The sequence below is a fragment of the Trachemys scripta genome, chromosome 1, assembly GCF_013100865.1.
Source record: "Trachemys scripta elegans isolate TJP31775 chromosome 1, CAS_Tse_1.0, whole genome shotgun sequence".
Classification (NCBI taxonomy): Eukaryota; Metazoa; Chordata; order Testudines; family Emydidae; genus Trachemys; species Trachemys scripta.
The window spans coordinates 329848173-329875436 of record NC_048298.1 but is presented as its reverse complement, the minus strand read 5'-3'; the positions used below and the strand labels follow the sequence as shown (position 1 = coordinate 329875436).

At 44.3% G+C, this 27264-nt stretch overlaps 1 protein-coding gene across 2 annotated transcripts in view; it reads right to left on the bottom strand.

Annotated features, from left to right (window-relative positions):
* The window catches only part of NARS2 (asparaginyl-tRNA synthetase 2, mitochondrial), a 76265-nt gene that overhangs the window by 27459 nt on the left and 21542 nt on the right, over positions 1-27264 (bottom strand). For both annotated transcript variants that reach the window (XM_034759081.1, XM_034759083.1), the window contains exons 6-7: positions 23366-23466; positions 4811-4943 (exon numbers count right to left, since the gene is read on the bottom strand). In XM_034759081.1, coding sequence (XP_034614972.1) covers positions 4811-4943; positions 23366-23466 — 234 coding nt within the window. The remainder of the gene's footprint in view (positions 1-4810; positions 4944-23365; positions 23467-27264) is intronic.

The window sequence follows — 27264 nt, the reverse complement described above, 5'->3', positions numbered from 1 at the left end:
CAGGTTAAAGATGGATTCCAGTTCAGGTGACATGATCACATGTCACTGCAAGACTTCATTACTCACTTGCCAGCACACACACACATACAGGAAGACTCACAGGTAAACACAGCCATCTGCAGACAATGGGAGTCATCAAGATTCCAAACCATCCTTAATGGCCCACACTTGACATAATGACAATAGGCCCTCAGAGTTATGTTTTATATTTCTAGTTTTAGATACAAGAGTGGTACATTTCTACAAATAGGATGATCACACTCAGTAGATTATGAGCTTTGTAATGATACCTTACAAGAGACCTTTTGCATGAAGCATATCCCAGTTACATTATATTCACTTATATTTATAAAACCATATAGACTGCACAACATCACACTAGCAACCCAAGCCACAAGCCCGTCGGTGACCCTGAGAGCATACATAGGTTGCTAGCCCATAGTGAAGCCCGTGCCACCATGTATACACTACTGTTGTTACTCATGCTAGATAGATTCAAGCCAGCATGCCTACCCATGCTGCTTCCTTTGCAGTAAAGACATACCAACAAGGTTACAATTTTAACAGGACAAGATGGAGGGATGGGAAATAGGATATCACAAAAGCAAGTGGAGGAGTATAACCAATGCCTTGTTAATTTCATTTCTGTTAGTACTTTGGTGATGGGATGGACTGGAGGGGCCAGGTTTTATAGGCCTCCTGGAAGAAGTGTGATCTGAAAAGGAAATTTTTTTTGTCTGTTCCCTTTATTTATTTCTTAATAAAGATGGCATAAAAGCTGGGGAGGGAGCAGTGGGGTGGTGGTGTAATTTTCCCATCCTCCACCCCAAATTTTTTTCCTGCTTTTTTCTTTTTAAACTTTAAAAGTCTCAGCAGGCCTTCCCTGATTTTGTTGGAGGACTTCTTGAAGGTCTCCAATTGGGATTCTGAGCTCAGACCTTAACTTTGTGGTACTCTGCTTGTGACTTTCGATATCCCCAATATAAAACTACACCTGAAGTGAAAACAGTAGATATTTCAACAAAGCAGTACTGTATTTGCAACAAAATTGGAGGTTTGAGACAACAGGGCTGCTGTGCAATGGAGGAGAATGTGTGAGCATCTCTGCTGTCAGCATAAGGCACAATCACCGATACACTCCCGTATGGGATTATTTGTCTACACGTTCACCCTGAATCGTGCCCAATGACGATGATGTAGTCTTTGGTCGATAGCAGGTTGCTATATGTTCAAGCAATGTCATGCACTTGTCATGATTCACCCGAGTTTTCATGCACTGATATTCCTCTCCTCTTCATACTTGCTCACACAAAATGGTACGACTCATGTCAGATACTCACTCACCCCTGCTGTGTGCATAGCTGTCGTGTAAGGAGCTAAATTTCTAAAGAGCAAGGGCTGTGCTCATGGTGTGTCACAACAGAACAGTCAGCGGTGTCAACTGGCTGTCTACATTGGTCTGTTGCAAGTGAATGATGTAACTGAACACTCTCGTAGGCAAACACATCACCCCAGAAACCAACTCTGGGATCCCAGAGGAGCTCTCTCACCATTTTTGTACAGGAAATGTTTGCCTCAAGAAACAATTGCTCCAAAGGATCAACAGAAATAATTTGTCCGTGAAACAGCTGCAAAGAAAATATTTCTCATTGTGTTGACAATGACCTATTTCCTAATGACAAACACAAAACTTACATTAAAAGCACATTATTAAGGTTGCAAAGTCAAGCAATCAAGTTAAGAAGGGCCCAAATTAAAGTTGCCCATGCAACTTTAACTCAGCACCCTTGTGCATATGCATGATGATCTTTAATTACATCATTACATACTATTTTTTTCTACAAGACCTCTGCCTCATTAAGTGCACAGGATGAACAGTGCTCACTTAATGAGGAGCTATTTAATAGTTTGTTTTCTCCTAGGCTGCAGCCTTATTTACTACACACTATTCAAACCCTGCCCTGAAGACAGAATTATTAATTTCCTCCAGGGCTTATCTATGATGCTCATCATTTTGTTATCTGAGTACTTCACAAACATTAATGATCACTACACCCCTTGTGAGGAGAGGTGTATTACCGCCCCCATTTTACAGATGGGGAACTGAGGCACATAGAGCTTAAGATCAAAAGTATCCACTAATTTTGGGTGCCCAATTTGAGATACCTAGGTTATGATTTTTCAGTGTACTTAGCATAACGTATCACTTTATTTGTTCAAAGCACAGCTCCCATTGACTTCAATTGCAGCTGTGAGTGCTCTGCGCTTCTACATATCAGACCCCAGGTGTCTCAAGCTGGGCACCCAGAAAACGAAGAACACAGAATTAGGGGCCACCTGTGAAAAGTGTGGTTGAAGTGGTTTGTCTAGCATCTCACGGAAACGCTGTTGCAGAGGCAGGAATTGAATCTAATTCTTCAGGGCAGCACTCAGTTGCCTTAACTACAAGAGTGTCCTTTCTGTTCCTGCAATGCCCTGTCTCATTCACTATGCACCTTCTGACTTCAGTAACAAATGAGGCAAATAACAGCCTCCCCTACTATATAGCACCGATTCACTCCTAGAGCACCAGCCACCACGTGCACTGAATGAGGCAGGGGTCCTGTGGGAAAATATTATGTGACCATGTAATTAAAGACTGTATCATAAAGCATATGCACAAGCGGGTTAAATTAAGGTTGCACAGGCAACCTTAATTCTGGCATTTCCTAATTAATGAGTGTTTAACTTTGCAACCCTAATAATGTTCTTTTAATGTAGTTTGTGTGTGTGCAATTGAGTCAGATTTTATGAAAACACACTGAAATATTCCATCATGTGGTATCATATTAACACCCACATGGGTCATCAGCACGGTTGGAACCTTTAGATACACTGCATAGACCTCTGCCACTTGAGTTAATGGAGTAACTGACAGCAGTAGTAGGTTGTAATCGCCTATGTGGACCAGCACTAGCAGAGGATGGGATGCTTTACCAGTGATACTTTGCACCAGCAGGGGAACTGAGGACTCATGGACCTTGAGCTCCATGCCAGGTGCTGGAGGGCAGTGTGCTCTCACAGGCACAGTCTCTTTTGCTGAGAGTCTCATGTAATCATATGACTCCTGCAGCTGGGGCTTTGAGAAAAGACAAGGAGTACCACAAGACGGGGGATAAAAATCACAAGAGCTGGCAACATTGTGGGATGGCTCTGGGGACTGTGTAATGCAACACAGTATCTTTCATTTTAGGAGGACAGTAAAAAAACCGATCATATCCTGGGTGATACTGAATGATAAGTGGTATGAGCTATCAGTGACCTATGCAAAATAAGTTTTGCCATCTCAGTCTGTTTCCTAGTGGGCAGGCGTCTACAGCTCCAAAGCCACCACTCCTGTGCTAGAAATAACTAGCCCTTGTCGCTTGTATCAAAGAGGTCAAGGACGGAACGGGCAGAGATCCTGAACTTTTCTTACAAACACACACGTAGCCCATCTGGATAAGAGGTCAGCCTCAATGGCAGCAGGGCAGTGTCAGGACTTAGGCCAAAATTTTCACATGCAGGAGCCTGAAGTAAGCCTTGTGTATTCATGTTTACGCCCCTAAACAAATGCCTTGATCTGAGCACCCAAAACTCCCCCTGGTGTTGATGGGAGGTTCAGGTATCCACACTTTGGAAAAATCAGGCTGTTTGTATTTTGGTACCAAGACATGGATTTAGAAACCTCATTTGAAACACCCACGCATGCAAATTTGGCCATTAGTCGCCAGGACTTTCAACGGGGCACCCTTTGTAAAGCACTAAACTCAGTGAACAAACTTTCAACAGAAAAGCCGCACAGTGCACTGAGCCGTGCAAGGGTGTTGAATTTGGATCAGTTTCTCTAAAGACTTATGGAGAAACAGAAACTTAATTGAGGCCTTAGTGCAGCTGTCAGATATTTGTTAATGGCTTGCCCAGTGATTTCAAGAAACAGGAACTCTACTTCTTTAAATAAAAACATCACAAAAATAAGTATTTTGCAATCCAGAATGTGACCTGTAGAATAAACCACGTGATAGGAAGAAAAATTTCTCGCACAGCTGATGATGGTGGTCAGAGATTGAGGGGGGAGGGGAGAACCCAGAGAAATTAAGATTTTGCAAGACATTTAACAACAACAACAAAAATTCTCAAAGCCAAAGGGGCAAAGTTCTTTCCTCCCCCCTAATCAGAGCAAAACCCACAAACCTTTCAGAACTTTGAATTATTTTTGAATTGTAGAACCTGAGAAATTCTGAAAGATTCTAATTCTCTATTTCCTCTGGACTGACTCTTCCCCACAAGCCCCAGGAGGTGGGGTCCTCAGAACAACTAGGACCGCGATGTGTAAACTGTGCTTTCTGAGAGCCAGAGGGTGGCATCTGTTTGTGCAAAATGGCTCTCATCTCAGCTTTAGTACGCAGGTAAGACCAGCAGTGATTACATGTTCCAGCCTTCTGCTAAAATCAAGGTGGACTATTACATGCTGGGAATAGTAATCTCTGCAGGTTGTTCCTTTGTATTAAAAATGAGCGCAGTCCTGGAGCACGTCGTAGAAATCTCTATGGCTCACACAGAGCACACTGGATCAGCCCTTTTCTCAAATCCGTCCTCATTTCCCCTCAGTGGCCATTCCTCTGCCCAAAGAGACCTTAAATGCTTAGCGGTCTTCAACACAACTCCTGATTTATCTAGAAAGATTACAGTAGGTGACAGGAGGTTCAATTCCACTGCCCCTGAGGCCGACCACAGTGAATGGAGGCGAAAGCTCCAATACCTTTAAAATCACACACAAACGGGTACCTACCTGAATGATGTCCTGGAGGCTTTCAGTGAAAGACACCTCTGCTTCTACCATGTAGAACTCTGCCAGGTGCCGGCGACTTTGAGAATTCTCGGCTCGAAAGGTTGGGCCGAAGGTGAACACCTGTGTAAATGCACTGCAATGCAATAAGAAACAAGATGCCGTTTAGACACAAGGTAAGACAGCAGATTTTGGACTGGGAGCAGAGATGGGTACACTCTATCCAAGCTCCACCTACAATCCCATTTTCCTCCCACCATCCCAGGGTAGCTGGGATGTTTCTGTTAACTGTTTCACTGCTGATCAGTTTATCAGCACTGTCATTTCAAATCGCCATCATTATGCTTCAGAGTTAACACACTGAGCTAAGTGAGGCAGTTCCCACTTCTTTGTTACTGAGTCAGCCTCATTCAGATAACATATGGCATTTGGATGGGTTTTGCCATCGACATTAGTGCTAGACACGTTTTTCTTAGTAAATGAGAGCTAACACTGAAGAAACAGATCAGGGTCTCAGAGACGTGCTGGCACATCACAATGCTTAGGACAGACAAAGCTCCAGCTGCCAGACACTATTGTTCCACCACGTCATTCACACCTGCTCTTCAGCAGGTTTAACTGACATCATAGTGGTCAAAATGCCTCAAGCTACTGCAATCTGGTATACACAAGGGCTCCCATCACTGATGCAGCTGAACAGGTGCTAGCGGTGACAGGAAATCGCTGTAACCTTCTCTTACACAGTGTGGCTCTCTGCCCCCCTCTAATGGCTGGTCCACAGAGGTTTATAGGTCTGCAACAGCCTTTGAGATAAATAGACCCAGGTCTTTCGTTTCAGGCAGTAGAGACTCCTTCTTTTAGATTCATAGGTCCCACGTTCAATCCCCACTTCCAGTGACCCATCTGGGGCATCATGAGACTTAGATGTGCTCAAAGCTTGTCTCCTAATTGTTTGATATTTGCCCAACAGCCTTCCATGGAATCTATTTCATCCATTCTCTCTCTTATGCCACACTCATTAGCATGGAAACTGAGGGCCTTCCAGATCACCATCTTCCTCCACAAAAATCTTCCTACCAAAATTCAACCCCTTTCAGTTTAATTTGTTTTTATTTGGGGAAGGTTACATTCAAAGCAGCAAGTTTTCCATTGTGATCTGAAGACTGCCAGATTCATGGAAGTTCTAATTCAGGAGAGAGCTTCACAGCAATAGGCCAGTGGCTTAAACAGCCTTGTCACCCCCACGCTTCAGTAAAATATAGCTGTGATCGCGGACAGTAGCCTGGGTCTAGATTAGCTGTGCCCTTCAGTTTATTCTTTATCTGCCACTATCTTTAACGGTAGGCAGCATACGGGAAAACATGAACTCTCCTAGTAGAGATTAAGAGTTGCTTGATATTTATGCCAAGCTGTGAAGTGCAGGAGTTGTGCATGTAATTCGAGACGAACTCAGTACGGGTATACACTGAAAGAGGATGTGCAGCTGCTAAAAATCTGATCACAAAAGTTTCTGTTCATGTTAATTCTGATAAACAAAACAGAAGGTTAAAAAGAAAACAAAAAAAACCACAAAAAATTAAAAGGGTTCAAAAGCGTGTCCAAATAAAGGAACATGCATGTTATTGATCAGTCAGCTCTTCCTTCCGATCTTCATGTTGCAGAAGTGTATACGTTATTATTTGGAGGAAAGAGCCCTTCCACTGTCCAGTGAATACCAGGAATGAGACAAATGATAATGCTGTTGGAAAGATCATTTTTCTAGCTCATCACTTATACGACAAGAGACAACAGAGGGATACAGACAGCCGGAGGAGCACAAGGAAACAAGACAATATTGGTCAGCATGATAGACAGCACACCAGTGGCCTAACATATCACAGCAAAGGAGAATTTTAAGGAGGCATTTGAAGGAGAATAGGGAAGTAGCTTTCCGCATGTTTATGGGGAGCTCCTCCCAAGCACGAGACGCTGATCCACGACTGGGGTTCTTAGACACTACCGCAATACAATTAATAACATTCCCAGTTCTCTAAAGACCAGTAGAGTATGTTTACACTGCAATAAAAGACCCCTGGCATGGCCGTGGCTGGCCCAGGTCAGCCTACTCTGGCTCGTGGGCTCAGGCTGCAGAGATATCAAATTGCAGCAGAGACTCAGACTTCAAAGTCAGAAGGGACCATTGTGATCCTCTAGTCTGACCTCCTGCAAATTGTAGGCCACTGAACCTCACCCACCCACTCCTGTAGTAGACCCAGGGCCGGCTCTAGGATTTTTGCCGCCCAAAGCAAAAACAATTTTGGCCGCCCCCCCCCCGGTTCTTAAATTACCCCACTCCAGGCTCCGCCTCAACTCCACCCCTTCCCCAAATCCCCAGCCCTGCCTCCTCCCCCCAGGCTCTCAAACCTGGGAGGGAGGGGGAGATCCCGAGCGGCCGCGCGCGCGAAACAGCTGTTTCGCGCGCCGTGGCAGCAGCAGCGGAGGTGGGCTAGGGCGGCCGGGGCACATTTTTAGGGGCAGCATTCTGGCGCCGGCCATGCTGCCCCTAAAAATGTGTCGCCCCAAGCACCAGCTTGTTTTGCTGGTGCCTAGAGCCAGCCCTGAGTAGACCCCTAACCTCTGGCTGAGTTACTGAAATCCTCAAATCATGATTTAAAGACTTCAAGTTACAGAGAATCCACCATTTACACTAGTTTAAACCTGCAAGTGACCCAGGCCCCAGGCTGCACAGGAAGGCAACCCCCGCCGCCCCCCCAGCATCTCTGCCAATCTGACCTGGAGGAAAATTCCTTCCAGACTGTAAATATGGTGATCAATTAGATCCCGAGCATGTGGGCAAGACCCACCAGCCAGACACTCTGTGAAAGAGCCCTCCCCATCTAGTATCCCATCACCGGCCACTGGAGATATTTGCGGCTAGCAGTTGCAGATCGGCTACATGCCATTGTAGTCAGTCTTCTCATACAATCCCCTCCATAAATTTATCAAGCTCAGTCTTGAAGCCAGTTAGGTTTTTGCTGCCACAGATCCCCTTGGAAGGCTGGTACAGAAATTTGTTCCTCTGATGGTTAGAAACCTTCACCTAATTTCAAGCCTAAATTTATTGATGGCCAGTTTATATCTGTTTGTTCTTGTGTCCATACTGGTGCTTAACTTAAATAATTCCTCTCCCTTCCCTGATATTTATCCCTCTGGTGCATTTATAAGGAGCAATCATATCTCCCCATAGCCTTCTTTTGGTTAGGCTAAACAAGCCAACCGCTTTGAGTTTCCTCTCATTAGGTAGGTTTTCCACTCCTTGGGTCATCCTACTAGCCCTTCTCTGTACCTGTTCCAGTTCGAATTAATCTTTCTTAAACATGGGAGACCAGAATTGCACACAGTACTCCAGATGAGGAGTTACTAGTGCTTTGTAGAATGGTATTAAGACTTCTCTGTCTCTACTGGAAATACTTCGCCTGATGCATCCTAGGAGTGCATTAGCCTTTTTCACATCCGCATCACATTGGCAGCTCATAGTCATCCTGTGATCAACCAATACACCCAGGTCTTTCTCCTCCTCTGTCACTTCCTAATGATAAGTCCTCAGCTTATAGCAAAAGTTCTTGTTGTTAGTTGCTAAGTGCATGACCTTGCACTTTGCACTGTTAAATTTCACCCCATTTCTATTACTCAGTTTTCAAGGTCATCCAGATCTTCTTGTATGATATTCCGTTTCTCCTCAATATTGGCAATACCTCCCAACTTTGTGTCACCCATAAATGTTATTAGCACACTCCCACTTTTTGTACCAAGCTCATTATCAAAATGTTAAATAAGATTGGACCCAAGACCGATCCCTGAGAAACTCCACTAGTACCCTCCCTCCAGTCTGACAGTTCACCTTTCAGCATGATCCATTATAGTCTCCCCTTTTAACCAATTCCTTATCCACCTTTCAATTCTCATATTAATCCCCATCTTCTCCAATTTAACTAATAATTTCCTATGTGGAACTGTATCAAATGCCTTACTGAAATCCAAGTAGATTAGATCTACTGCATTTCCTTTGTCTAAAAAAATCAGTTTTCTTCTCAAAGAAGGAGTTTACATTGGTCTGGCATGATCTACCTTTTGTAAAACCATACTGTCTTTTATCCCAATTACCATTTGGGCTTGGGGTGAAGCCCAGACTCTGAGACCTCATGTGCAGGGAGGGTCTCAGAGCCCAGACTCCAGCCCAAGCCGAAATGTTTACACTCCTATTTTAGCTCCACAGTCTAAGAAAGCTGACCCAGTCTCTGAGACTCAGTGCCACAAGTTTTTTATCACAGTACAGACAGAACCTTAGTGTTTGAAAGTGACATTTGAAAATCAGGGGCTTAGTTTTCATAAGATTCACAGATTCCAAGGCCAGAGAGGACAACTGTGATCATCTAGTCTGACCTCCAGTATAACAAAGGCCATAGAACTTCCCCAAAACAATTCCTAGAGCAGATCTTTTAGAAACAGATCCAATCTTGATTTAAAAACGGTCAGCGATGGAGAATCCCAAAAAGTATTGAGCACCCTCAATCCCAACTGAAGTCAATGGGAGCTGACGGTTCTCAGCACCTCTGAAAATCAGGCCCTTTTATGTCCTCAGATGCAACGGGGGTGGGGTGTGTGTGTGGGTCGGGGGGTGGGGTGGGGAGAGAGAATACCAGACAAACCCGAACATGTGCCAAAGCATGGCAGCTGGGGCATTATTGTCTGTAATACTGTCCTGAAATATGCTACCACAGGAACACAAAACAGGCTTTGAAACAAGACCCTTGGTAGCCAATTTCACACAAAGCAGGACTGAGCTGACTGTTCACATAGCTAATAGACACCATCTGAATGAAAACAGCACTAGCAGAGTGCAGTGCTACCTTTAATAAACTGCTCTCTCTCCAAAACTGGTATTTGATTTCATTCACTCCCAGTCTGGAGCCCAACATTGCACTGTACCACACAAAGCACACATCCTAAGGCACCAGCATGTTAAATCTACTAAGGCGTCATCCTGTAAGATGCTGAACACTCTGGCCCCGATCCAGCAAAGCGCTGAGGCACATGCTTAACTGTAGGCATGTGACTGGCCCTATCTAAGTCAATGGAACAACTTACATGTTCCAAGTTAAGCACATGCCTAAGTGCTTTGTTGGATTGGGGCCAGAGCGCTGAGCACCTTACAGGATTGAGCCCTTGTGGTCCATGTCTTTGTACTGTACTCAGAGATCATTAGTCGAGTCCGATCTGTGTGTATATTCCCAGAACCAAGGGAAACCAAGACCCAGTGGGAAATGACCATCTCTCTCCACTCCAACAACTCTATTTCCCTTGCTACTGAAATCCTCCTGGTTCTCTCTCATTTGACCCATTTCGTGGGGAGTAGGCTGGCGGCTGATGGCTGGCTATCCCCACTTTCCTTTCTCAGGGCTCGTCTACATGTAGAAGTTATGCTGGTTTCACTCAAGTCGATTTAAAAAACTATTTCAGGAGCATGTTAAACCGGTAAGAGCTAGGTTTAAACCAATGTAAGAGGCCCAAAGCTACACCAGTTTAAACTGGCTTAAAAGCACCCCTCTAAACCAGCATAGCAACACTGTAGACCTGGTCTCAGCCACCCAGCTCCATTGATGACTTTTAGACTGCAATTCAAATTTAGCTAACAATTCTGCTAATCACTCATGGGCAAGGAACGGATCCAGCTCCCCCTCTCACAGCGACAGCTCTGCAGGAATAATAAAGATGTACTTGTGTCACTGAACTAAGCGAATATACCTCGGAGCCATTTTACATAGTCAGCTTAATAACCATCACACAGCAAGTTAGGGACAAGGCTGGGAATAGGACCCAGGAGTCCTGACTCAGGGCTAGCTACTAGACCACACATACACACATTTATTACTTCTTATTTGTTTTGCTGCAGTGCTCCCGAAGTTGCAGGTGCATTGCCAACACAAAGAGAATCACTGCAATGGGTTTTCCGGGCAGATCTGAGCCAGAAGGCAACCTGTGCTGAGTGGGAATAAATCCTTTTCTGAAACAAGAGTAAGTGGACACAGAATGAGACTTACAAGGATAGTGTTCTCTTTGCTGACCCTCCACCCCCACGGTTTGCTCCCAGATGAAAGGCCCTTTCTTAAAAGTCAGATCAAAAACCTAAAAAGTGTTTCAATCCAAGGGTGGAAAGCAAGGCATGACGTCAATAGAGAGAAGGAGCAGCAGATAAGGATGGCAAAGCACCGGAGGCTGACCTTCCTCAGCATGCTGTCCTCTCTGGAGGAAGGGGAAGCTGAAGAGGAGTGCAAAAAATGCTCATTCTTACACAGTTCCATTGTATTTCACCTGACCTTGCTCATTTTGCAAGGCTTTTATCACCGAGGGCCGACCTGCTCCCCAGGCACTGTCCATAAATGGAGGATTTTGTCCTTATGTCCAAGGCCAAGACTCCCCGTCCCTCAACTGCTGGGCACCAGCTGGCTGCCACTCTAAACTCAGGGGAGGCTGCCTTTAAGCAACGCTGCGGTTCGCAACAGGCCGTGGGACCGTTCAGAATACAAAGCACTATACGCTGTTGCTCGTTCAAGCAGGCAGAGCCAACGCACACAGCGCCAGTCTGTCAGAGAAGCTGAGCACCCACTGATCCTAAGAAAGTCAGCGGGAGGAAAGGAGATAGAACGGGGCTGCTGGCTGGAGCCGGCGCACATTCTTTATCTGAAACTCCTTTCAAGATGAAAAATGGCCTTTCTTTGAAAACAAATGTTTTCAAAAACTTGAGAAAAAGCAAAACATTTGATTTTCCCCCAACTTCCGCCCCCCTGCCTTCATTTGAAAAATAGACATGGGGGGAGGGGGGAACGGACGACAAAAAGTCCATTTTTTTAGTTTAAAAAAATGTATTTTTTCAGGTTTGGGGGATTTTTGTTGAAAAAAATCAGAAAAATTCATTTGAAATAATTTCCGTAAAATATAGTATTTTTGATCAACTCTATCAATAACTACAGCTGTGGAAAGATACACCTCGGCCATTTGCTCATTCAATTCAAGGGTGGCTTGAGGCTTCAGCAGATGGCTGCTGTTTCAATACTTGATGTGACAAGGTGGAATTATACTTCCTTCTGTACACAGCCAAAACCAAGCTGCTGTCTGAGACGGTTAGACAGGCAGGGACTGAGAAGTGCCAAACTTCTGCCACCAGCCAGTCAGATCAGGCAGCAGTCTCCCGCACCGTGACTGGCAAGGGGCAAACGGAACTCTGCGCCCGCTGCAGGATGAAGAGTGGGCCCAGAACAATAGCACAACCATACCTAGAGGCCTGGCTCTCTATAGTTGCAATTCCATCAGTTCTGCTCTTGGTGCAAGGAATTGGGGATAAAGACAGTGAAGGGGGCACCAAACAAAATTAATATAGGGTCACCCAGGTCAGCTTGACACAGATCCAGCCATATTCATATCATCTAATAAATAAATAAATATTAATCCTATACTTTGCATTTTTACAGCCACCTGCCACCCCAGGCCCTCTAAGCACTTGACATACATTAATTAATTAAGCCTCACAACACACCTGTGCATTATCCTTATTTTACAGATGGGGAAACCACAGCGCATAGAGGTAAAGTGAATTGCTTCAAAGCCATACTGCAAGCTTATGGCTGGACCACAAATAGAACAAAGCTCTCCTAAGCACTAACTCCTCTGCATTTACTACATGATGTGTTATTTTCAATGGAGTTTTGTTTTTCCCTGGTTTTAATTTTCTTCAAATCACTTTTTTTTTTAATTTTTTTTTTAATTAAATAATCAATAAAGCTTCCAGATTAGCCATGGTAGCTCAAATCTTTCTGATGAAAGACAGTACACCAGTTTTTAGGCACTAGTTCAAATAACCATTCTCATGTCTTAGCTAACTGGGACATTGCAGTTACAAAATGTTCTCCAAATTTAGATAAAATATGTAGCAAAGATTTCATTCAAAACCGGATCATGAGAGGGGCAAAGAACATGACTTTAATGAAAGCTGTTGTGTCCCATCTTTACCCTCTATGCTGGAAAAAATGCACACCTTCCTCAAACTGCAGTGGAGTGGCTTTAAAGAGTATTTTAAAGCGTCAATTTTTCAAACTATGTGTAGTCCCTATACTCTACTGACTGCATGCACACAAACAGTGCTCAAAAATTACACACGCAGCTGCACAGATATACGAATGGAGACACAGTTGAGGCCCCTTTAAAAGTTTGGATCCAAGTATTTAAGACTTCAAAACCTACAGCATGCAAAACGAATGACTATACTAAAAACCTGGGGAAAAAGTGGTCATGACAACATTCGCCAGGAAGTGTTGCCATCACTTCCACTTTCTTTTTCTTAGGGTGCAAGCACTGTTCATCTTTAAAGAAATGCTTGTTGTTGCTTGTTTTGTGATGCAATCGGTTTCTTTTAGGGGAGGTGTGGAAAGCAGCAAGAGAGTTTGCTTTTTGCCTTAAGCGAACTAGTCAGTTCCTGAGATACAGCTGGCTCCCTATGAACCAGGCATTGGTGTGTGGGCTGAGTTTTGAAAGATGGGACCACTTCTGTTCCAGGACTGGTGTATCTACACATGCATGATAAGCTGCCCTGTAAGGCTCTGAGCTATGGATGAAGTTCTATGGCTTGTGTCACACACAAGGCCAGACTTCGCGGTGCTTTCTGGTTTTAAAGTCTATTCATCTGTTACTACTTAGAAGAGGGGTGACAACAGGTAACCCGAGAAAGTGGGTGTTGATAATTCTTCCCTTTACAAAACTCTTGATTCAGAATAAATACACGCGACTGACTTTTGACATGAATTATACTTTGAACTTCCATAGAGAGCATCGTTCATCAGAGGAACTTACAATCTATCAATCTAGTTACTGCTTGTAATGCGTGTTAAAACCAAGAGGTACCATTATGATTTAATCTGACCGCCTGCATAACACAACCCAGATAATTTCAGCCAGTTAATCATAGAATCATAGGACTGGAAGGGACCTTGAGAGGTCATCTAGTCCAATACCCTTCACTCATGGCAGGACTAAGTATTATAGAGATCATCTCTGACAGGTGTTTGTCTAACCTGCTCTTAAAAATCTCCAACGATGGAGATTCCACAACCTCCCTAGGCAATTTATTCCAGTGCTTAACTACCCTGCCAGTTAGGAAGTTTTTCCTAATGTCCACCCTAAACCGTCCCCAACTGTTTCAACCCCAGGAGCCCTACTCTTGGCTCAGAGCTAACTATACCCGTTTCTTCTTTTCCTTCTCCTCCCCCTCAGTTTACTTAATTTGTTGCTGTTAGCCTGAACTTAAAAACAACTTCACACAGTTAATTGGTTGCTTTCCACCCCAGCCTCCTCTCTCACACTTTCAGTTTTTCTGAAGTTTTAAACAGATCTTAAGATGGTTAAAGAAAACTTAGTTTGATAGCATCCTGTCTAGCAAGAAATAACTTATCATTGGTTGTGAAACCCTCATTTCTGTATGTTTTATCTTTATGGCCCCCACTTTTCAGAACGCCACTAACCGTCACCTACAGCCCCCAACTAAAACCTCTCCAGCACATCATCAAAGATCTACAAACTATCCTGGAGTATAATCCCTCACTCTTACAGACCTTCGGAGATAGCTCAGTCCTCATTTACAGACAGCCCCCCAACATGAAGCTAATACTCACCAGCAACTACACACCACACAACAAAAACACTAACCCAGGAACCAACCCCTGCAACAAACCCTGCTGCCAACTCTGTCCGCATATCTATTCAAAGGACATCATCATGGGACCTAACTACATCAGCCACACCATCCGGGCTTGTTCACCTGCACATCTACCAATGTGATATATGCCATCATGTGCCAGCAATGCCCCTCTGCCATGTACATTGGCCAAACCGGACAGTCTCTACGCAAAAGAATAAATGAATACAACTCAGACATCAAGGATTGTAACATTCAAAAACCAGTAGGGAACACTTCAATCTCCCTGGACACTCAATAACAGACTTAAAAGTGGCCATTCTTCAACAAAAAAACTTCAAAAACAAACTTCAATGAAAAACTGACTAGCTGGAATTAATTTGCAAACTTGACATCATCAAATTAGGCCTGAATAAAGACTGGGAGTGGCTGGGTCACTACAAAAAGTAATTTTCTCTCTGTTGATACTCACACCTTCTTGTCAACTGCTGAGAATGGGTTACATCCACCCTGATTGATTTGGCCTCGTTAGCACTGACCCCTTCCCCCCTCCCCACTTGGTAAGGCAACTCCCATCTTTTCATGTGCTGTATATTTATACCTGCCTACTGTATTTTTCACTAAATGCATCTCATGAAGTGGGTTTTAGCCCACAAAAGCTTATGCCCAAATAAATCTGTTAGTCTCTAAGGTACCACAAGGACTCCTTGTTGTTTTTGCTGATACAAACAAACATGGCTACCCCTCTGAAACCTGCCACTTTTCTATTGTTAATCTGTCTGGTTCTCTAATTGTTTCAGTCTGCTGTATAATAAATTTTGCTAGGTATAAGTTAATTAGGGTAGTGGGATATAATTGGTTAGAGACTTAAGTTATAATATATTAGAATTGGTTAGTTAAATTTCAGTAAAATGATTGGTTAAGGTAGAGCTGAGAATATTACTATACAAACTGGGGTCAAACAGGAAGTGGGGGGAAGGGAAATTGGAATCATGCTTGCTAAGGTGGGGGAACAGGAACAGCGAATGGGGAACAGGGACACAGGCAAGACTTTGCGGTGTCAGAGCTGGGAAGGGGGACACACGGTAAACGCTCTGCGGCGTCAGAGCTGGGAACGGAACACTGGGGAACAGGCTCTATCGGCGTATAGAGATAAGCCTGACTGGTGTGAAGGGCTTCGGAATATGCTTGCTTGGAAACTAACCCCAATAAACATCACATTGTCTGCACTTCGGCCTTCTGGTCTTTGCTTGCTGTCTGCGTGACAAGAACCAGGGAAGTGGAAGGGGAAAGGGAAAGCCCTCTAACAATGGAGATTCCACAACCTCCCTAGGCAATTTATTCCAGTGCTTAACCCCCCTGACAGTTAGGAAGTTTTTCCTTGTGACCAACCTAAACCACCCTGGCTGCAATTTAAGCCCACTGCTTCTTGTCCTAGCCTCAGAGGTTAAGAACAATTTTTCTCCCTCCTCCTTGTAACAACCTTTTATATACTTGAAAACTTTTATCATGTCCCCTCTCAGTCTTCTCTTCTCCAGACTAAACAAACCCAATTTTTTCAATCTTCCCTCATAAGTCATGTTTTCTAAACCTTTAATCATTTTTGTTGCTCTTCTTTGGACTTTCTCCAATTTGTCCACATCTTTCCTGAAATGTGGCACCTAGAACTGGACACAATACTCCAGTTGATCAGCACAGAGTAGCACGGAAGAATTACTTCTCGTTTCTTGCTTACAACACTCCTGCTAATACATCGCAGAATGATGTTCGCTTTTTTTGCAACAGTGTTACACTGTTGACTGATATTTAGCTTGTGGTCCACTATTACCCCAGATCCCATTCCACAGTACTCCCTCCTAGGCAATCATTTCCCATTTTGTATGTGTGCAACTGATTACACCTTCCTAAGTGGAGTACTTTGCATTTGTCCTTATTGAATTTCATCTTATTTACTTCAGATCATCCCTGCATCAAGCCCAATAGCGTGTGCCTCAACTATAGGACGTCTCACCATGCCGACTGTCCACGTAGCACATCTCTTGTACTGACTGTACCCCCAGGGATGTCACCCCAGTTTACAGATGAGTAGAGAGAGGTCAAACAGCTTGTCCAAGCGAGTTGCGAACCTCTGAGCAGGAGTCCCAATTCCCAGGTCCCCTGCTTTAAACACTAACATTGCACTCCCACCAAATAAAAAAAAGTAATTAAAAATCACTAGAGCAATTACAAACAAGACTGTAGTGTGCAGTAATTGAATTAAAACAGACATGTCATGGCTGCTTTTTATAACTCCAATTAAGTGTCTGTACCAGTCTAATTAATGGAAGTTAGTTTGCCATCTAATTACAAGAGTCTGTATTACAAGTGTGATTCAGACAAATGTTGCACAAGACACTTCATGAAGAGTTTTGTTTTAAAAGGATCCAAGATAAATTAGCCAATTACACCTTACACTTGGTAACTCTTAACAGCAGGGATGCTGAATAGGTACTATACATCATTCATGCATCTGCATCCAAAAGTATTTAAGATTGTACAAGGCAGAGCAATGATGTGCCTGAAGAGAATACAGGAGGGAATCTCCTTTCATGTGCTGCATAATTAAGAAGCCATTTAAGCATCAAATTTCATCATTCTTTAAGGCAGCATTTCCCAACCTTCTGAAAGCTAAGCCTTCTTCAGGAAAATGAAACCAACTGGGTCATCTTTCAGCCCTGCTCTGTGTTGTTAATGCCTACCCTAAAATGAGTGGTCAGTCTCAGCAAATAGTGTAGATCCTCCTAGTGTGATACTACTTCTTTCTTCCATGTTCGGATGAGCAGTGAAATATTGACATTTCAAGTATCACTGACATCTGAGCAGCCAGCAAAAGGAATAGGGCAGTTCACACCTCAGGGCTATTTTTTCAGACTCTCAGCAAACTTAGGCAGACAATGTTGCATTGTTACACATCGGCCAAGATTTTTAGATTCTCTGTGCAACTAGAACAGCCAGAGTCTTAACCTTAAAGCTGAGACTCTGGAGAATAACTGAGAGGCCGATCTGCACCTGTCACCGCAGCTAATACTTCGCATCCTCTCGGGGTGGCATACCTAGCATTCTGGGAAAGGGGGCCCTAAGGTGAGCTGCAAATAAAATCTCAGAAGTCCTGAGTGCTTTAGTAAAGTCTCTGTTTTTAGGATTACAAAGGGACATAATTTGTGACAAATGCTAGTCAGGTTGCTTAATTATGATGACTATTGTGGCACCCCATTGTGATATGTGCTGTACAAACACAGACTACTACAGTGATGTGGGACAGACACGAACCTGAATAGAGGAATGTGTGAAGAAAAACATCCATGCCTCAGAGAAAGCAACTAGCAGGAAATACGTAGGAAATTAGGCAAAAGCTATGGCTAACTATAGCGGGACCTAGTTAAGGTCTAGACCTGACTTCTGTTTAAATACACTCAATAGCCAATTTTAAAATGTTGGTTATAAAGGTTACTTTGCCTTTACACTGAAAATCAGGCCATTCCTGTGGGATCAGACTGAGCGAGTAGGGTGCGGTGAACATCGTCTCAGTCTTTCTCCAGGAATAAAAGCAGTCCCTGCAGAGTCTTCTTTTTTAAACCAAGTTTCTAGGTACTATGGCAGCAAAAGCTAAATACAGTTCCAGCTCCATGCAAGACCTTGTGGGTCACTAAAGAATTTGCAGTGAGGCACAGGGAAGAAAGAGAAATATCCAAAACTGTTCCCAAATGCTATTTACCAACAAACTGTCTTCTCATCCTAATGGCTCTATGCTTGGGAAGAGCAGCTGAGGAACCTCGGCTTTTACCCATTCAACCCAACCACACACTCTTCCATCTTCTCAATAAGCTCTCTTTAATGCTCTTTATAAGCCCTGCTTTCCTGTTTCTTATTGCCCCCGTTGGATGGTATCTGAACCCAGAGCTAATTCCTGTCTTCCATCCCTGTTTTGCTCCATCCCTGCTACTAATAGACTTCTGAAGGTATCTGCCCACTCCTGTTTCCAAAACAAGCCAGGGCAGGACCTGGCTACATGGGGAAGATGGAACAGGGTTTTCCCCAAAAATCCTTAGGAACCAGGACAAAGCTCTTGGTTTAAAGGACAATGTATGTCCCCATCCTCACCTATGGTCATGAACTTTGGGTAATGACAGAAAGGATGAGATCGCGGGTACAAGCGGCGGAAATGAGGTTTCTCCGCAGGGTGGGTGGGCTTACTCTCCAAGATAGGGTGAGGGGCTCGGCTATTCAGGAGAACCATAGAGTAGAGCTGCTACTCCTCCGGATTGAGAGGAGCTAGTTGAGGTGGTTTGGGCACCTGATAAAGATGCCCGCTGGGAGGATTATATCTCCCTGCTGGCCTGGGAACGCTGGGGAATCCCCCAGAAGCAGCTGACACCTGTTGTGGAGGAAAGGGAGGTCTGGTCCTCCCTACTCTCCATGCTGCCGCCGCCATGACACTCACCAGGAAAAGCGGCATAAAGAAAAAAGAAGAAAGAAGAAGAAGCTTCTGTACCAGATAACTGGAAGGTAGCTAATGTCAGGCCAATTTATAAAAAGGGCTTGATAGGAGATGCTGGCAATTACAGGCTGGTGAGCCTAACTTCAGTACTGGGTAAACTGGTTGAAACTATAGTAAGGAACAGAATTATCCAACACACAAATGGACATGGTTTGTTGGGGAAGTGTCAACACGGTTTTTGTAAAGGAAAATCATGCCTCACCAAGCTATTAGAAGTCTTTGAGGGAGTCAACAAACATGTGGATAAGGGTGATACAGTTGATACAGCGTACTTGGATTTTCAGAAAGCCACTGAGAAATTCCATCACCAAAGACTCTTAAGGAAAGTAAGCAGCCATGGGATAAGAGGGAAGGTCCTCTCATGAATCAGTAACTGGTTGAAAGATAGGAAACAAAGGTTAGGAATAAACAGTCACAATGGTGAGAGATGAACAGCGGGGTCCCCCAAGGAACTGTACTGGGATCTGTGCTGTTCAACATATTCATTAATATTCATTAACAGTCTGGAAAAGGGGATGAAAAGTAAAGTGGCAAAGTTTGCAGATGATAACTATCTTGAATAATTTTGTAAGTCCAAAGCAGATTGCTAGGAGTCGCAAAGGGATCTCACAAAACTAGGTGACTAGGCAACAAAATGACAGATGAAATTCAACATTGATAAGTGCAAAGTAATGCACAATGGAAAAAATAATCCCAACTCTATAAATACTGTGATGGGTTATACATTAGCCGTTATCACCCAAGAAAGAGATCTTGGAGTCACCGTGGACAGTTCTCTGAAAACTTTCACTCAATGCGCAGCAGCGGTCAAAAAGGCTAACAGTAAGTTAGGAACTTTTAGGAAAAGGATAGATAATGAGACTGAAAATATCATAATGCCGCTATATAAATCCATGGTGAGCCCACACCTTGAATACTGTGTCCAGTTCTGGTCATCCCACCTCAAAAAAGGATATAGTGGAATTGGAAAAGATTCAGAGAAGGGCAACAAAGATGATAAAGGGTATGGAACGGTTTCCCTACATGGAGACACTAAAAAGATTAGGGTTGCTCAGCTGAGAAAAGAGAATGAAGGGGCGTATGATAAAGGTCTATAAAATCATGAATGGTATGGAAAAAGTGAATAGAGAAGTGTTTTCCCTTACACACAATACAAAAACCAGGGGTCATCCAATGAAATTAACAGGCAGCAAGAGGAAGTAATTTCTCACACAATGCACAGTTAACCTGTGGAACTCGTTGTCATGGGATGTTGTGATGGCCAAAAGTATAACTGGGTTGAAAAAAGAACTAGATAAGCTAGATGGAGGATAAGTCTATCAATGGTTATTAGTCAAGATGGTCAGGGATTCCACCCCATGCTTGGAGCAACCCTAAACTTCTGACTACCAGAAGCAGAAGATAAGTGGATCACTCCTTAATTGTCCTGTTCTGTACACCCACCCCGAAGCTCTGGCATAGGCCACTGATGGAGACAGGATACTGGGCAAGATGGACCGTGGTCTGACCCAGTATGGCAACTCTTACGTTACAGTTAATATCTCAACGAAACTATGATGTACACCTCTACCCCGATATAACGTGACCTGTTATAACACGAATTCGGATAGAACATGGTAAAGCAGTGCTTCGGCGGATCAAAGCAAGTTTGATATAATGCAGTTTCACCTATAACATAGTAAGATTTTTTGGCTCCCGAGGACAGCATTATATCGGGGTAGAGGTGTATCTCAACGACTGATATTTTTGAGCCAACAGGGACTTCTCACTTGGTCTGTTTTTGAAGATTGAGCTATTTAATAGCATTTCGGTTATAAACCTCAGAAATATGTTGTGCTTAACAAAAAAAATAAGAGGAGCAGGTTCACAGAACAGCTATAGATCATCAAGGATAAATATAACTCATCTAAATTTAGTTGGTATTTGGTCATTTAAAATGCCTGGAAAAACAACATGTTAATGCAGAATAAAGCATGAAGCTATAACATACTGTACTGTGTGAGACAAGGCCCCACATTTTTTTTCCTTTTTAGATAATGCGGAACATCTGAATGATGCCACTGGAGTAATATTTAGAAGACCCAGTATTTGTTCAATTAGTTTTCTGTCTAGTCCCAGAGTAGGCTGTGTGCTATTCTGAGAAAAGAGACTAATTTAATGGAGATGTCATTACGTTAAAATACTATTTCATCCTTATTTGATTTATAGGAGTATGTCCTCCAATAAAGGTCATTGGGCATGAATGTAATGTCACCACACACATAAATAAAATCCCACCTTTTTTCAGAGGTGCAGAAAGACACCTCCCCCCCCCCCTACAAATAACCAGCCTTCTCTCAACTCTCTCATCAGCTCCCCATCCTGCAGACAACTGCCCTGGAGGATATACTAGCCTTAGGCTGTCAGTAAGCTCCACTTCTGTCAGAACAGCAGGGGCAGCAAGTCACAGAGCATATCAAGGCCACCCTGCCAAGCATATCCACTCTCCTGAAAACTTAGCACGAGCACCTCAGCTGACCTTAGCCGCTTTGGTGGGCTGTTAGAGCCCATGCCAGAGAGAAGTAAAATTTCCACAGCACCTTATATCCTCAGTCTCTAAGGGTGAAATCTTGGTCCTATTGCAGTGATGGGGAGTTCTGCAATTGATTTCACCGAGATCAGGATTTCACCCATAGCGTTCAATGGATATACGATACTATATAAATTTTACTTCTCTCTGCCCTGGACTCTATCAGAGGAAGATTGTTTACTGACAATCAATTAACTTTGCAACAGCAGCGTGAAGTAGGTTATTATACCCGTTCTTCAGTGGGCAAACTGAGGCAAGAATGCCTCTTGCCCAGGGTCACACAGCAAATATGCAGTAGAGACCACACTAGCACCCAAGTCACCCCATCCTGTTCTCTAACTCAGAGATTTCAAACACCTGACTTGTGGGCTACATCCAGCCCGTGTGATGTATTTCTGAGGATGCCATTGAACATTCAATTCTTCAGAACCAAAGTGTTTATTAAAAAATAAAGGTTTCTCTCCCCCGTGGTTACGAAGATAACCTTCCTAATGTGCTCTGCGTGGTAAGCTGACACACTGTTGTCTTTCTGAGGCCTGCTAAATGCTTAGTTTTTACACCAATTTCGTTCAATCGAGAGAAGCACAGACTTAATCAGTGTAACGCAGCTATAATGAGGGCTTGTCTTCACTACTGGGGTAAGTCGACCTAAGGTACACTACTCCAACTACATGAATAATGTAGCTGGAATTGATGTAGCTTAGGTTGACTTACCCTGGTGTCTTCACTGCGCTGCGTTGCTGGGAGATGCTCTCCAGTCAACTTCACTATTCAAGCTCCCCAAGAAGAGTAAGATGGGCCGACCAGAGAGCACTCTGCTGTCGATTTAGTGGGTCTTCATTAGACCCGCTATATTGACACCTGCTGCATCAATTGCAGCAGTGTAGATCTCCCTGGTAATGAAGATAAGCCCTGAGAGAAACACCTTTGTGTCAACAGAATGACGCCGACACATGGGGAGGGGGACCCACCGGTTTAATCTAACAATTAACTTAAATCATTGTGAAAGCTTAGTGTAGACCAGACCCAAGTATGCAGAGAGACTGAAACAGTGGCACTGGTAGGTGTGAATTCTCACATCCCCTAAATCTCAGGGGGTGTTAACACTGAAGGCTAATGACAACACTGCAATATCATCAACTATTCAATTGCTGATTACTTTCACAGCTGAAAAAGGGGAGGTGTTGGGAGCGAAAGTATGGTAAGCACGGAGAGTTCTGCAGGGAAGATGATGCAGAGGGAAGAAGAGAGGAAGCACACAAATACAGGGAAAAGGGATAGAAACAGAGAAAGGAGGATGGGGAAGGAAGAGAAACAAAGAACAGGAACAGCACTGGCCTAAATGGAAACAGATTTCCCCATTGAGCGATGCTGGATGTGATCATAAGGTCCTGGACAAATAACAGATAATGATAATAATTAAGTTATTACATAAAAGTCATGTCCCAGTCTGGATCTCTGTGCCAACCTCTCATTGACCACCTTCAGGGGGGATGGAGGAGTGTATGTATCTTAAATTTACATCATAACTCGTTCTCCAGAATTCAAATGGAATCCAGCTTTCTCCAAACAGTGATTTGGACTCTCCAGCACTGACCACAAAACATTGCCCAACTGGGTGTCTGGCAAGCACACGGAAGGTGGAACATGTGAAACAAAGTCTAGTGGATTGAAGCTGTGACAGAGTTTTATGAGACTCCATTAGGTCAAGAGAAAAGATTTCCATACCCAGCCATCACTTCCAGATGGAGTTGTCCAGAGACCGTCAGGAAGGCAGGAACATTGAAGAAATGGGAATTTTCCCCAGGTTCCTGTACTTTATTTGATGTCTGTAAGTCAAGAACGCACAACATGCGAGACTATTAAACGACAATTAAGGATCATGGCTCCTAATTTATCATTCATGCTCCTCCTCTGAAAATTACAGGTGCTTCAATCCAAATGAAAAAAAGAACAGGACAAGGTCCCATGCTTCCAGGAGTAAAGCCATACACCAGGGGCTTGTCTACACCAGGAGCATTGTCAAATTGGTTTTAAAAGTAGTTCAAGGTGAGTCCATTTCAAAATCAGTTTGGGGCCTTTTCTAACTTGGCAATTACCTCCTGTTTCCACAGCTGCACCATGCAAACCCCTAATGTAGACAGGGAAAGCCATGATTTGCATGAGAACCTGGGGCTAATCTCCAGTCTAGACAGGGCCTCAGCGTGATTTAAGATGTCACTGAAGTAGTCTACAGAACATCTGTAGGGGGAGGGGGAGAGAAACCAACTCCAAAGTTGGAAATATACCAAAAAGAGATTCTTCATGGTCTCTTGAGGAGCATTTAGACCAGAGGTGGGAAAACTTTTTGGCCCGAGGGCCACATCTGTGTATGGAAATTGTATGGCGGGCCATGAATGCTCACGAAATTGGGGGTTGGGGTGCGGGAGAGGGTGAAGGCTCCGGCTGGGGGTGCAGGGTCTGGGGTGGGGCTGGGGATGAGAGGTTGGAAGTACAGGAGGGTGCTCTGGGCTGAGACCGAGGAGTTTGGAGGGTAATCAGGGCTGGGAAAGGGGGTTGGGGCACCATAGGTGGTCGGGGTGTAGGCTCTGGGAGGCGCTTACCTCAAGCAGCTCCCAGAAGCAGTGGCATGTCCCCCCCATGGCTCCTACGTGGAGGCATGGCCAGGCAGCTCTGCGCGCTGCCCATCCACAGGTGCCGTCCCTGCAGCTCCCATTGGCCACAGTTCCCGGCCAATGGAAGCTGCGGGGGCCGCGCTTGGGCCAGGGGCAGTGTGGGGAGCCCCCTGGCTGCCCCTACGCGTAGGAACCGGAGAAAAAACATGCTGCTGCTTCCAGGAGCTGCACGGAGCGGGACAAGCCCCTGACCCTGCTCCCCAGCGGGAGCTCAAGGGCTGGATTAAAACATATGGAGGGCCGGATGCAGACCTCAACAGTAGTTTGCCCACCCCTGATTTAGACAGTAGTTGCATGTCAATGTATTTAAGTCATTAACTAGTTATAAATTGCATATATGGGAGAGTGGAGAGAGACACATGATTTATGGGTGCCTGCCTAGGTTCCCTGTAAGCTGCGTAGCTGAGCTGTGCAGCCGAGCAGCAGGCTATGTAGGGCCATGCAGGTCCCCTGGCCCAGCCTGGCCCAGCCCCTCCAGAGCAGCCGGGGAGAGGCGCCTCTCCTCCTGCCCAGCCCAGCCGGATCGAGGAGCCCTTCCCCCAGCCCAGCCCTGCCAGAGCTGCCGGGGAAAGGAGCCTTCCCCCGGCCCGGCCCGGCCGGATCTGCCGTGGCAGGGAGAGGCACTCCTTCCCCCCAGCCCAGGTGCTGCTGTGGGAAGAGACAGCTGGGGGAGTCCTCTTTCTCCACCACAGCCCTGGGACAGCCTGCACCCCAAGCCCCTCATCCCCGGCCCCACCCCAAAGCCCACACCCTCCCCGCACCCCCAACCTCTGCCCTAGCCCTGAGCACCCGCCCACATCCCAATCCCAAAGCACGCATCCCCAGCTGGAGCCCTCACCCCTCCACACACACCCCAACCCTCTGCCCCAGCTCTGAATCCTCTCCCACACTCTGAACCCCTCGGCCCTACCCCGCCACATGAATTTTGTTGTGCACCAATATGGAGGCGATGTGTAATTCTGCACATGGGTGGGAAAAAGTAGAGGGAACACTTGGACTGCCTGTTTATATAAACCATGAAACATGGTTTATAACAAATACACATTTCTATTCCCAACCCCCCACCCCAGCAACAGAATGAACTGCATTATAAACAATTTTCTGTAAGACAACAGTGTGTTCAGCTATTAGAAAAGTACGCAGAAAACTATGCCCCTCCCAATCCTGCACGTGTCTAAATACTCACATGAACAGTCCCATCAAAATCAACGGGATTAATCAGGTGAGTCAATTTATGCATGTGCTTAAGCGTTTACAGGATTGGTGCATTATAAGCACATGACTAGGCCAAATTTTGGTAGAGGCCTGGTTCCCGCTGACTTCAATGGTAGGATACATATCAAGTGCAGGATATGGCCCTTAATACTTTGTTGCATACCTACGGTTATTATATGGCTCTGAAATAATTTACTAATGTGGTAAAAGAAAGCAAAAAGACAGACGAGGGGAAAAAGCCATCGAGTGCACCTGAAAGGAGCTAGGGAGGAAGGTCTTGCGGATAATGCACTGCACTGGGACTCAGGAGAACTGGGTCTAGCTCCCTGGCTCTGCCAAAGATGCCTGGCATGACCTTGGATGAGTCACAATCTCTCTGTGCCTCAGTCTCTCATTTGTACAATGGGAAGAAGAGCACTTCCTTTGTCGTGTAAGACCAAGTTCTTCAGGACACGGACCAACTCTTACCAGGTGTACAGCACAGTGGGGCCTTGATTGTTGCTGGTGCCTCCAAGCATTACTGTAATGCAAATAGCAATAATAAAGAAATTTACTTTGTAACAGAAGTGGGGGATGTACATTTATATGCCACTGTGGGGCCCTTGGAGAAAGCTAAAAATATGCAATTCTTCTTATTTCAGTTATACAGGCCAAGGACTAGAAGTGGGTTAGCAACTCTGAATTTTGCTTGAAGTGTATGTAAATGGTCATGTAATTTAAGTGTATGTTATTGCAAGAGAGCATAACTTACATTGTGAGGCAATCAAAAGGCAGGGTTATAGTAGGAAGGGCAACAGAAGAGTATAACAAGGTGCAATGTAAAGCACAGGGAGGGAGTGCCTCTACTCAACCCGTTTTACAGATGGGGAAACTGAGACACAAAGAGGTGGAAGCCTGAATTTTCAGTGGTAACCTAATTTCAGGAGCTCAGACTAGGACACTTAGGGCCTGAATTTCAGAGGAGCTGACCACACACAGCTAATTGGAGCTGTATGTTCAGAACCACTGGAGGTAGGGAGTGGAAAGTTCCTAAGTTTTTAAGAAACGGAGGCATCCAAAATAAAGGCTTTGAATGACTTGAAAAGCTGTACAGGACAACAAACCCAGACTGTCCAATCCAGTCCTGAACCTTAAGCACAAGTTCGTTCTTCTCCACAGAGATCATGGAAAATAAAATCTTTAAGACTTTCTACCATTAGAATATCTTTGGTTTCACACATCACTACCACAAAGACTCAATTTTAAGTCTGATAAGATAGCGTGTGTGTGTGTGGAGGGGGTGTGTGGGAATTTTCCATCTAAGGCAGGTGCCTCAAGTTTATTAAAAAAAATTTAATCAGTGCTATTTTCCTTTCACAGGGAAATGAACTTGATTCTATCAGAAAAAGCACTACGGTAATGAGAAAAAAAGAAAATGGAATATTCTATCGAGTATTCATTGTTATTTTATGATTGGGAAAAAAAGACTGCAGCAATATGGAGATTACACATTATACAGACACAGAGCCACAAATGACCTTTTCTTCCAGCTCTTGCGTATCTTTTCAGGTCATTGGACAATTTGCACACAAAGAAACACCCTGGAACATTTAGCTGGGCATAGACAACATTTTTATTGGGGGAGGGCCTAGAGTTAAAAAGAAAATAAAAGTTGTTGGATATTGCTTTAATGAGTAGTTTCGTACTATGATTACATATGTCCACTTTTAATAAATGGAGAAATTATAATGGTTTCAA